Source organism: Schistocerca cancellata, chromosome 1, assembly GCF_023864275.1.
Source record: "Schistocerca cancellata isolate TAMUIC-IGC-003103 chromosome 1, iqSchCanc2.1, whole genome shotgun sequence".
NCBI classification, from domain to species: domain Eukaryota; kingdom Metazoa; phylum Arthropoda; class Insecta; order Orthoptera; family Acrididae; genus Schistocerca; species Schistocerca cancellata.
Window position 1 is genome coordinate 446,296,044 of NC_064626.1, and position 13,681 is coordinate 446,309,724.

A 13,681-nucleotide genomic window follows, 5' to 3' on the forward strand; every position below is an offset into this window, starting at 1 on the left:
TTATGCAAAAGATTTCAAGAACCATCATAAAGCACGAATCTGGAAATCACTACAAGTTGAAATGATAATTATAAACAATATTTATTACCTATTCATTCTACCTGATTATCAATATTAAAGCACTGAAGAATCCTGCTAGCAGCAATATGAACAACAGCATTCAGAACAGCCTCAACTCTTACAACATGTAGATAACTGTTATTGTTTGATCATAACCAGGAACTTTTTAAAATATTAAGCAAGCAGAATTAGACAAACAACAGCTAATTTGTTGAAAATAATTCTCACTTTAATACTTTCATTTAGAGACTGTGTAAGCTCAAATGGAATACAGCAGTGTGATTATAGATTAATTGTTAATGCATAAATTGACTTGCTTCAGATCTATGACGGTTGTCTTCCTCACAACGTTTAAAAACATGGTGAATGAATAGATGAATGGATGATGGAATACAATATATTGCAACATAAAATAAAAACAGAAAAGTGAAATGGGGAGAAAAGGAGTAAAGTGAGAGTATAGAGAACCATATGAGTCAACGAGAATCAGATGAGCAAACAAATAAGAGGAGAAGCTGAAGTGGCAAATACAGACAGATGAGCAAAGGGGTAGAGGGATGAAAGCATGGGTTTAACGGAAAACAAAGTCTCTGGGATTCAAGGTGATGCTGGGTGGAAAAATTTATATAATTTATTTAGTATAACAAGCATCAATTTTACTTGAAGAAGGAAGCAAAGCAGACATAGTGATAACAATACAATTATTATTGTAAAACCAACAATGGGCTGTTTCAAATGAACCAACAATGGACTGCTTCAAATGACATGGTCTGGGTATGGAAAAAATATGTCAATAAATATAACAAATCAAAACAATAGAATGTTGCATGTTTGTGGGTATTAATTGGGCATTAATACAAAAAGATCACATGGTGGATAAAGTAAAATCACTTCAGCATATTTCCTAGCTATAGAAATAACTGCCAATGTTTCGGACAAAGGAATCAACAAATCACATGGTCCAAAATTTCAAGATAAAATCTTCACTATATCAAAAAGTATTTAAACTGTTAAAATATTACATGATGCTAAAGTATGTGGTGGCAACTGCAAAAAATCGTGTAAATAAAAAATATAAAAGACAGTACACTAATAGCAATGAAAATAAAAATAGCTTGTAGATGTTTAGTCTAACAAGTTTTCCTCTGTTGTGTATGAATATGTAACATGACAGCAAACCAAGAGAACAACAGACAAACTCAAACTGTGAAACATGATGGGATTTGTATTACTATTAGAGTTGGTTTTTCTTTGTGCAGTATTAGTCAATAAAACTCATGTGCAGGATGAGATGCAGTTTGTAAGGATATTTGTGCATACTAATAATCCAAAACATAATGTTACAATTGTGAAGGATTCACTGAGAACTTCCAGTACAGAAGGGGCTATTACAAAGTTCAGATTTATACCCAACTGAAAAATCAGTTGAACATGATCAACAAAAGAATTCTCTCTACAAAAAAATTTAATTAAATCTGAAATTAAGCCCAAAAACCCTGATAACCACCTGCTTGGAAATAAGTGCTAATGATTATCGAGTTTGGTGACTGGTACATGTTGAATTCTTACATAATAAATCATATCACAAAGCACTAATTTGAAATTAGATCATCTATTTTTAAGTTCTTTTGTTACCCTGACTCAAAGCAAAGGACATCCATGGTAGTTTGACCCAATTTAATATAAATGCCAGCATCAATGTGAATAAAAAAGGTAAATACACACTGAAGAATTTTTTTTTTAATATACGTAAGTGGTTAATGATTTTCCCTTTTTCTTTAGTTTGTCTATTATTTTTATGGATCTCTACAGTCCCCTACACTTTGCAATCCTCTGCAACTACGCAGTTTTTATGAAATACATTGTAATTTTGATAATGCCAAAAGGACAAAATTGTCAAAACACAATCTCATTTATTATGACACAATATTTATTGCATACAATCTATACTATATCACATATCAATTGTGTGAACAGTTAATACTTTCAAATTATCAGTCATAGGGAACTTATTAGGTACCTTACGTTTAATAAATAATAATTTATAAGGTGACAAGAATTAGGTGTGTTATCTTGAAATAAATTACACAAAGCATACTCCAGCCGCATCACCTGGAAAAACCAGTCTGACATATACCTCTTGTATAATTCATTTATGAGATTCTACAGTCTGCCTTAAAGCTCTTATCAGTCACGAAAAATCCAGTTCTACTCACTATTACCTCTTCATTACAGAAATAAATAACTCAAGTTTAGTAAAATGCCTTAAATTACAGTAATCTACATGAATGCTCTTCCTTTTCATTCGATTCAGGAGGCTGTCACAATTCCGACCGAAAAACCCAAAACAAATGAAGCAAGGAAAATATGAATTTCTTGAACCTGGAAATAGTCTTCATCACCAATAAAACTATGGTACCAACGCTTTGCCTTGCGCTGCTTGTTCTTCAATAACTCTTCAGCCTTATCAATATTTCGATCGACCAGTCGTTCCATCTAGAAACCAAATAAAACACTTACTAGTTTCTTAAAAGTAATCACGAAATGCTATATTAAACACAACAGAAATACACAAAATATTAATAGCAAAGTAATACTTTAATACTGTCACAGTAACTTAGTGGCATAAAAGTGTGAATCACTGATAACAGCAGGTGATACTGACACTTAAATTTTTGTGAGCTGGCACTTATTTTCTAATACTAAAATAATACTACAGTAAAAAGATTTGGCAAGATCACATCTCTGAATTAGCAAAAACAATTTATCTTAGCATCCAGAGCAGAACTAAATCTAATAGGTGCTGAAGCAAAGTCCCACATAGTATAGACAGTGGACTGGACACAATATCTTCTACATGGTAACATATTATGCTTGTATCACATTTGGACCAATAGGTTTTCGTTAGCCAACTTCACCCAGCACAAGGCAATTGTGACAACTAGATATAGGCATACTGACCACGTAGCATGGAAACTGTTCCTAGGTTTGTAAGTGGTAATTTTAGCATAAGACACATTTAGGTTTAACACACAAATCATTAGTGAGGTTAATGAATCAAATTGACAAACATATCAATTTCTTTTTGAGGTACCATAAAACGTTAATTTTGTATCATAAATTAAACAAGTTTCTGCTTAAAAAGATTGTCGTGGATGTACATGCAAAAGCTGTCTAGTGTCACTATGTCAATTATTCACACCACCGAATAGGATATACTTTTCCAATTGAAAAGTGAGATTCTATACCACAACTACATACTGGTACTAGAAGCACTGACTAAGAAGGCCAGGCAAATTTGTTTGTATATGAACAATTATTTATGCATCATTGATAAAACATGAAACTTCTCATTTTTCACAATAACTATACAAAGTAAAAATTAAAGGATGTACGAACAATAGAAGAAGGAACAAAATAGGAGGAGCAATTTTAGTTATGTCAAAGTAGAAGATGAAAGAGAGCATCTGAATCCTAAAGATGTCCAAGCGAATTTGAAAAAAAATTCGCAATGTGTAAATATTCAAAAGGATTGACTAACAACAAAGGTAATCAGAAAGAAAGACCAATAGCAGAACAAACCAAACAAAGAATAAGCAATACGAGAAAGACAATTCACTGAACTAATTACAGTTACACTCCATCCTGGATTTTCCATTGTTTGAACTAATTACTGTGATAATCATAGACCCAGAAAAGAGTAAACAATTTATAACACAGGGAAAAAAGTAAAAGAAAAAAGGCTAAAACACCAAGACAGCAAAAAAATTCAGTGCAAAGTATGAATGACAAAAAAATATGGAAGTGTAGCCAACGGTGAAAATGTTACACAACTATGTGCAGAATGGATTATTTAGAACAGAAAATAAAAAGTAAGTGCAGAAAGAAGGGGGGTGGTTTTAGCTACAACTAGAAGCAGGGAAAACCATCTTAGATATCAACTATCAGTAAAGGTTGAAATACAACTGCAACTGTTACTAGGCAGGTCAACTTAATGATTGATTATACTCAAAATTACTCACATAATTATGTGACACAATGAGTTGTTCTCAAACAATCATTTTTATCCTCCAGACAACATTTTACTTTACTGAATTAATACTTCTAATAATGTTTAATTACACAAGATTTTCAGAAATAAAAACCAACATGACTTGAGATTAATAGTAAGTTTTTTGCACAGGTACCCTTGTGAACTTTTATTAAAATTATCTCCCTTACTTTCTCTGGTAATCTTTGTTTTGTCGTACTGACAAACACATGTATCTTGATTGATCATAATTAATCATATATAACAACGTCTCAGAATGATGTTGACATTATGCCTCTACAATGTTGTTTCTGCCAACAGAAATTATGCAAGACAGGCATGATTCATATATATAATATCAGGTATCGGTCTCAAAATACTACTATCATCCCTTAAATGGAATCACTGGTTATATCTTTTTCTCCAAATACCTCCCTTCCTGTGTCCCTTATTTTTGTTAATGATGTAGAATAATATTAATGCAGTAGAAATTTTCTTCTGTAAGAGCTTTTTAGAACGTACACCAATGTCACTAAATAACACTGGGGCAAGTTTGATCCATTATTTCATATAGAACATTAAATGAAAATGTATGAGAACAGATTCTGAGAATGACATCAGAGAATGCCTCTATGCTTGGTTAAAATATATCGTTTCCTGTATTGAGACATCATATGTCCTCTGATAATGAAGGCTACTGCCGACTACTTTTGACAGACATGCTGATTTAGCCCTACAACTTACGTGCATACAGGGACACACTATCATTGTGTAAATATCCATTCAGTGACAGATGAAAGTCAGACGTCAAGAGAGAAATGGTCTGCCTATATAGTTGGGGGCATTGGAATCAAACTGTGATTGGGATAAGGAATGTGCAGTTACAGAGCCTTTATTTGGAAAATAAAATTGGATTTGTGAAGCAGGTTTAAACTGATAGTTGAAAACAGGACCTTCTAAAATCATAAAGAAGACTTACAGGAAAAAGATTCTGGGACTTAAGGGGGCGTGAGATCCATTATAGAGGGTAATTCACACCATTATTAGTTACTGTTTTTCTTGCTCTATTCACTCCCCCCCCCCCCCCCCCCCCAAAAAAAAAAAAATTGCTATCTGCAATTTTCATGCACTGATCTAATCTCTCGTTGCTCTTTCTGAAAAACATATATTGTAGTCTACTACTTGCAATCTGGCCCAGAAGACGACATGACTGCGACTAAGGTCACCACTCCATTTTGTTTTCAAAAACCTTCCTACAGTTGAACCAAGACTCCAATCATATGCAAGACTTCATTTCCTTGTCTATCCATTTCTCACTATATCTTCCACAACTGGTGCTAGGTCCACAGCAACCTTGTGCTGTAATGGTGAATCATTATAACCAAATATCCACCTCATTCTAGGACCTTAGTCTAACAGATCCAATAATGTTATGGTATCTACAGAGATCCTCCAGACTGGCACTGTGAACACTCCACTCCCTGGATTTGGAACTGTTCCAGTGTTCAAAGTGTGGCATTTATAAAGTACAACAATTAATATAACTGATCACTGTTTCACTTTGTTATTTCCATGAGTATGCTTTCAAGATATTTTAATTCCTTGACCCCTTTTACTTATCACTAACCACTTGTGTACTCAATATTCCTCGTTCTTGTCTTCCAGCCAGCATGTACTCTGATTCTGAAGTAGTTAGGTTTAGCCCAAAGTTACAGCTTTGGACAATGCAGGATTAAAAAGGGATCTCCCATCTGAAGCCTTTCGCAACTTGGTGTAATTTTCTTACTCATTTTAATTTCTGCTAATTGCTAATGCAGAATGCTAAATCATTTTATGTCTGCCTGAAATAATTTTTGTCTTAATTTGACTAGCAACCATTCTGTGATAAAGAAATTTCTTTCTTCCAGGTATTGTTATAAAAGTCATGCTGGGCAACAAGCGGATTACCATAAATAGTGTATGGTTTCCTTTTATTCCAAAAATATTTTTCTGTTCAGGAAACCTCATTACAATGACTCTTACATTGAGTTCACGCTATGTCTTTGCACATGTTAGTTCATATGTCTTTTTAATGGTTGTTCTCCGTTACTTTTAGATACTTAGGACTGTTTGCTACAAGACAATATACCAACTAAAATTATGGAAGAGGCTAATTTCTCAGAATACTCAATGTAAACATTAACAGAAATTTTATGTAAGTATAGCGCCATTTTTTTTTCTTTTTTTTCTTCCAGAAACCTAGTTTGTTTATTACAATATGAAATGCTTATACTGTATAGCTAGTCCAAAACTTGGTCAATAATCAAACAATGCTGAATGCAGTTTTCCGAAATTCCTTCACCAGGGAAGACGAATGGAATATTCCAGAATTTGAAACACAAACAGCTGCTAGCATGAGTTTCTTAGAAGTAGATACCTTAGGGGTTGTGAAGCAACTCAAATCGCTAGAAACGGAAAAGTCTTCAGGTCCAGATTGTATACCGATTAGGTTCCTTTGAGATTACACTGATACAATAGCTCCCTACTTAGCAATCATATACAACCAGTCGCTCACCGATAGATCTGTACCTACAGATTGGAAAATTGCGCAGGTCGCACCAGTGTTTAAGAAGGGTAGTAGGAGTAATCCATCGAACTACAGACCTATATCATTGACATCGGTTTGCAGTAGGGTTCTGGAGCATATACTGTATTCAAACATTATGAATCACCTCTAAGGGAACGATCTATTGATACGTAATCAGCATGGTTTCAGAAAACATCGTTCTTGTGCAACGCAGCTAGCTCTTTATTCGCATGAAGTACTGGCCGCTATCGACAGGGGATCTCAAGTTGATTCCATATTTCTAGATTTCCGGAAAGCTTTTGACACCGTTCTTCACAAGCGACTTCTAATCAACCTGCGGGCCTATGGGGTATCGTCTCAGTTGTGCGACTGGATTTGTGATTTCCTGTCAGGAAGGTTGCAGTTCGTAGTAATAGACAGAAAATCATCGAGTAAAACTGAAGTGATATCAGGTGTTCCCCAGGGAAGCGTCCTGGGACCTCTGCTGTTCCTGATCTATATAAATGACCTGGGTGACAATCTGAGCAGTTCTCTTCGGTTGTTTGCAGATGATGCTGTAATTTACCGTCTAGTAAGGTCATCTGAAGACCAGTATCAGTTGCAAAGCGATTTAGAAAAGATTGCTGTATGGTGTGGCAGATGGCAGTTGACACTAAATAACGAAAAGTGTGAGGTGATCCACATGAGTTCCAAAAGAAATCCATTAGAATTCGATTACTCGATAAATAGTACAATTCTCAAGGCTGTCAATTCAACTAAGAACCTGGGTGTTAAAATTACGAACAACTTCAGTTTGAAAGACCACATAGATAATATTGTGGGGAAGGCGAGCCAAAGGTTGCGTTTCATTGGCAGGACACTTAGAAGATGCAACAAGTCCACTAAAGAGACAGCTTACACAACACTCGTTCATCCTCTGTTAGAATATTGCTGCGAGGTGTGGGATCCTTACCAGGTGGGATTGAAGAAGGACATCGAAAGGGCACAAAAAAGGGCAGCTCGTTTTGTATTATCACGTAAGTGAGTGTGGCAGATATGATATGCGAGTTGGGATGGAAGTCATTAAAGCAAAGACGTTTTTCATCGCGGCGAGATCTATTTACGAAATTTCAGTCACCAACTTTCTCTTCCGAATGCGAAAATATTTTGTTGAGCCCAACCTACATAGGTAGGAATGATTATCAAAATAAAATAAGAGAAATCAGAGCTCGAACAGAAAGGTTTAGGTGTTCGTTTTTCCCGCGCGCTGTTCGGGAGTGGAATGGTAGAGATATAGTATGATTGTGGTTCGGCGAACCCTCTGCCAAGCACTTAAATGTGAATTGCAGAGTAATCATGTAGATGTAGATATAAATTTCTCGCATAGAGGAGAATAATTTTGAATTTAATATTTTTGTTTTGCTTTTGCAGCTTTTTGAAAGATTTGTTCTGTTATGTTATTTTACGAGTTGCTACCTGAAATATCCGGCAAATTTCACTGTACTGGTCTAATAGTACTAGTCATTCCACTGCTGGATGCCTCGAGGTACCATGGGATAAAAATGTGTCAACTTTGGCGCACGAAGTTATGAGTTGTAGAGATGCACGTCAGGACACATTTCAGTGATTGTGCAAATAGTGAAATGGATAACGTGAATGAGCAACAGATTTGAATAAAATGCTGCTTCAAGTTGCAGAAAACTGCAGCTGAAGCCCACCACATGCTGACAGAGGTATTTAGTGAAACTGTACTGATTCAGGAAAGAACATTTGAGTGATTCATGCACTTCAATGAAGGCCGAGAATCTGTAGATGATCACAAACATTCTGGTAGACTGTCAATATGCACAACACCGGAAATAATCATGAAAGCATGTGACGTGATTCACGAAGACCAAAGGCAGACAATTTGCGATGTTTGTAAATAACTTGGGCTCTCATAAAGTGCATGTAAATGAATTCTAGCCAATGAACTGAACAACTGACAAATTGCAGTGAAGTTTGTGTCTCACCTTCCCCAGCATCAACCAACTAAACCTCAGGATTCAGACATGAACTGAGCTGCAATAAAGAGCTCAAGAGTGTCCAAAACTCTGATCCAGAGTCATAACAGGTGATGAATCTTGAATCTATGGTTATGACCCTGAAATGAAGCAGCACTCATCACAATGGAAAACTCCATCATCTCCAAGGCCGAAAAGAGCTAGACAAGTTTGCGGCAACATGAGGTCTCTCTCTCTCTCTCTCTCTCTCTCTCTCTCTCTCTCTCTAGAGAGAGAGAGAGAGAGAGAGAGAGAGAGAGAATAGTCCATAATGAGTTTTCTCTACTTGGTTACACTGTCAACAGCCAGTTTTACTGCTGTGAGGTTTTGAGGCGACTGAGGGGAAAATGTTTGGTGTGTACAGCCAGAGTTATCAAAAAAGTAAGACTGGTTGGTACACCATGACAATGCACTAGTGCACACCTTGTTCATTGTGAAGGTACCGAATTTACCCGAATCCAAGCCGCACTTTTTTTCCGGATTTTGTAATCCAAAAAACCGCCTGCGGCTTAGAATCGAGTGCAAAGTAAGCAGAAGTTCTGAAAAATATTGGTAAGTGCCACCACAACTAACTTCTGCTGCTGTCGAATATATGTAGCGCCACACAGGCTTGCTTTGCAGGCACAAAGATAAATACTGGTGCCAAAACCTCTGCGTCAGTAAAAAAAAAAAAAAAAAAGAAAAGAGAGAGAGAGAGAGAGGAGAAGAAGACGAAGAAGAAGAAGGTGGAAGACGAGCTTTTTTTTCTCCGCCCCGAGTTTCAACCACTGCATTTTCATACATTATCCAATGAAGTAAATACAAATTCCGTATTGTTCATCTTCGAATGTTGCAGCATTTCATTGTACTACAAAAATCTGTCTGGCAAGACTGTTTGGGGTTTTCGTCAATATGGCCAACTCTACATTCTGAATTTTTTCTTACCTGTGAGAAGAGATGGTTGCTAATAGGAACTTTTATGACTTGTGAATCGCATGCAGTATTCTTTACACCAGGGCTTAACAACTGGCCGGTTCTGAGCGCGAGTACTCGCGTCTGCTCAGGCACGTGCTCGCGAGCAGGGGAGGGAGGGGAAATGTGCGCGCACGTTTGAATGTGATCTCGGGTTCTTAGCAGATTTAACTAGCCATCTGAATGCTTTGAATATTTTACTACACGGTAAAGATCTGCTAATTACTCATTTCATAGATTGAATACGAGCTTTTAAAATGAAATTGACACTTTGGGTGAGTCAGCTGGAAACAGGAAACCTAGCTCATTTTCCTAAATTGTCATCCATGCAAGATGTTCACAAAGACTGAACGTTATTCACATAGTTTAGTTGATCAGCGCTTTCAAGATCTGACAGCACTAGACAGTGATTTTGATCTGTTCTCTCCGTATTCAGCGAATATTTAAGAGATTCGTCCTGAGCTGCAGCAAGAAATTATTGACCTGCAGTGTGACAGAGAATACAGAGACAAATTTCAGAATAAGAAAAACATTTTGGAATTCTACAGACACTTCCCTGAACATAGATTTCCTCGTTTGCACAAACTGGCGGCTACAATAATATCAATGTTCGGTTCCACGTATGTTTGTGAACAACTGTTCTCTGCAATGAAATGTAACAAGACGCGCCTGAGAAACGCATTGTCTGATCGAAATTTAAACAGCACGCTGCGCCTAAAATGCACAAGAACAATTACTCCGAACATAGACGCAATTGTAAAGGGCAAAAAGTACAAGATAACCGAGAATCCCACACTTCAGTGACACCTTTTATTGTGTAATAGTTCACAAATTAATGCGAATGTAGAGGCATACACTAAGCTAATAAAATTATGTGGCATGTGTACATTCTCCTTTATTTGTTTCATTTGTCGCAGTAATAATTCGTGAGTGATTTCCCTGCAGGTGGCCGCGGATTTACATTGACTGGCGGCAGCTGTTGTGTGCCCCACGTGACTTTCCCCACTCTCCGCTCTGGTCCGGTAGTGGGGGTAGCGTGCTCTTGCTGCTCACAGCTTGCTCCACGAGCACGTATGTTGTGAAGCTCTGCTCTACACCATAAGAATAATACAAATATAAACATTTTGCCATGTATTCTTTCGTGTTTGCTGCTATCTCATTTAAATCCTGTCTGCCTAATAAACTACGAAACTGGAGTGAGACAACAGCAAACACGGAAGAATATACATATCATGACATGTTTATATTCGTATTATTCTTATGCCTAACAGTGATACAGTCAGAAATGAAGCACGGCAATTGACTACATTTTTAAATCTAAGATGACTCTAATTTCCATGCAGAATGTAATGTACTAAAGAGGCGTCTGCAAAGATTTTCAAACGGAGAAAAATTTTCGCTAAACTCTCGTTCAAAACATCTTCTATCATACGCAGTCTATTATTTGGTTCTTGTTGATCATTATCAAAGAAAGCAGCAGTGTAAGTAACAACAAATAGCAGTCTCTTGCCATTGTTTCGCTAATGAGGCAGTTCCTCTTTTTTTTTCCCATTGTAAGCGGCGGTAGCACGCACAAAAGCAAGCCATGCCGCGTGCAGCGACAGGCCATAAACGCTCATTATCAGAATACGACAAACAATGCATGACACAGTACAATAATGCATTTTCAGCTTAGAGTGACGTAAACACCTATAACAAAGAGAACGGCACTTATGAGATCAAAGAAAAATAAGCAATCAATTCAAACCAGATGAAGCACGTGAAAAAGGAAGGTTACCCGAATAAATATGGACGGAGCGCCTGACGCATAGCAATGGCTACCTGTTAAAGCTTAACTGCTAAGCTTACGACGATGAACGAAACTACTGTAGCTGTATCGTCATTCATTCTACCTAGATTGTGTCTCATATTAAAATGGACCAACTTTGTTTCGATTTGGAGGTGCGGCCTAAAACTTTTCTCTCCCCTTGAATTTCGAGTCTCAAATTTCAGGTGCAGCTTAGGTTCGCGAATTTCCCCCCCCCCCCCCCCCCCCCCCCCCCCCCCCCTTTATTTCAAGTCTCATTTTTCAGGTGCGGCTTAGATTCGAGAGCGGCTTAGATTCGAGTAAATACGGTATTCCCTGCCAAAAACAACATGACAAAGGGGCCGCCCTCCCTCCCTATTTGCCAGGTTTGACCCCATGTACCTTCCACCTATTCCTACAGATGAAAATCACATTGAAAGGGCAATGTTTTGACTTGATTGAAGACATCGAAAAGGAATTGCAACAGGTGCTAAACACCCTTCACCTTGCAGACATCTGGGAGTAATTTCAAAAATGTGAGTAAATCTGAGATTGTTGCATGTTCAAGGTGACTACTTGGAAGGTGATAGAGGACGTTAGGACGTAAGTACAGTTTTCTGATTTTTGTAATGAAATTCTCTGATATTTTGCATAGTATCTTGTACATAGCACCAAAATGTTATTGAAATCTCAGACATTTTGTTTAGGTCTGACATTGGAAGCCACTGGCTTCCAAATAGCAACTCTTAGTTCTGCAGAAGTTATTAACTTTTCTTTGCAAGTATCCAAGAGACATACAACAATGCTTTTGCTGATACGATCAAAAGATTGATAAATTCTGGCCGGGAAAGTAACTTCAGGCATGAACCAGGAAAGTGTGTGGGACCCTTGATGTTCATGTATTAATGACATGGCAAATAATACTGACAGTGACATTAGCTTTTTTCTTCCTTTTTTTAGCAGGTAATGCAGTTACCTAAAGTATTATCTGAAAAGAGCTGCACAGGTATACAGTCAGCTCTTGATAAGATTTCGAAGTGGTGCAAAGATTAGCAACCTGTATAGGACTACAATATTAGTGAGTCACAATTACAATTCGAATAGCCAACGCATACAAACCCCTGGGTGTAACAATCTGTGGGGATACGAAATTGAAGGATCACATAGGCTCAGTTATAATTAAAGCATGAGGTAGACTTCAGTTTATTAATACAATATGGGGAAAATGCAAAACAGATTGCTTGAAAACATGCAACTCATCCTAGAATATTGCTCAACTGTGGGGGAATCATACCAGATAAGACCAACAGGGGATACTGTATGTACTGAAGTAAGGACAGCAAAAATTATCACATTTGACATATAGGAAAGTATTGGAGAAATGCTGGAAAATCTGAACTGGCAGGCACTTGAAAATAGGCTACTTACAAGTTTCAAGAAACAGTATTAGTTGAGAAGTTGGGAATATGCTACAGCCTCTTATGTATTGCTCCTCTACAGATTGCAAAGACATGATTAGAGTAGTGACAGCAAGCACAAAGGCACTTAAGTACTAATTTTTCTCATTTTCCATACATAGGTGGAATATTAAGAAATCCTAATGTGTGATACAAATGAGAGTACCTTCTGCCATGCACTTCACAGTAGTCTGCAGAAAATGGATGCACATTTAGAGAAAATGAAGCTGCTGAGAGCTATTTATTGGACCTCATCATGTGTGTATTTCCCTCTCATCCTATCCAGTTCCATGTCTCATCATCTGTGGTTGAAGTGACTTTTCACTTTTATCTTCCACAATGTAAAAACCTATTGTTCTAAAAACTGTAATTTGTGTCACTTACCCTCCATGTCTACTGTTCTAGTTTCAGTTTCTATACAGATGTGTTACTGCAATTTCAGCTTCTACTCAACTTCTTTGCTGTTATTTGTATGTAAGTAGCCTTGTTACTCAAGTTGAAATAGCTGTCCAGAGTAACATAGCTTCAGTGCACACTCAAAAGCCTATAAATAGATTTGAGTTACTGCCATACCTCGATGTAAAAATATGACACACTTCCGAAGGGCCCTTCTTTTACCTTAATGATTATACAGGGTGTTACAAAAAGGTACGGCCAAACTTTCAGGAAACATTCCTCACACACAAATAAAGAAAAGATGTTATGTGGACATGTGTCCGGAAACGCTTAATTTCCATGTTAGAGCTCATTTTAGTTTTGTCAGTATGTTCTTCCACCTACGCTCAATGGAGCACGTTATCATGATTTCAT

At 37.1% G+C, this 13,681-nt stretch overlaps 1 protein-coding gene across 1 annotated transcript in view; it reads right to left on the reverse strand.

Annotated features, from left to right (window-relative positions):
* Positions 1–1,953: 1,953 nt before the first annotated feature.
* The window catches only part of LOC126176700 (FUN14 domain-containing protein 1-like), a 72,750-nt gene continuing 61,022 nt past the window's right edge, over positions 1,954–13,681 (reverse strand). Inside the window, exon 4 of the mRNA XM_049923869.1 lies at positions 1,954–2,556. Within this exon, the coding sequence (XP_049779826.1) occupies positions 2,371–2,556 (186 nt within the window). The 3' untranslated portion in view covers positions 1,954–2,370. The remainder of the gene's footprint in view (positions 2,557–13,681) is intronic.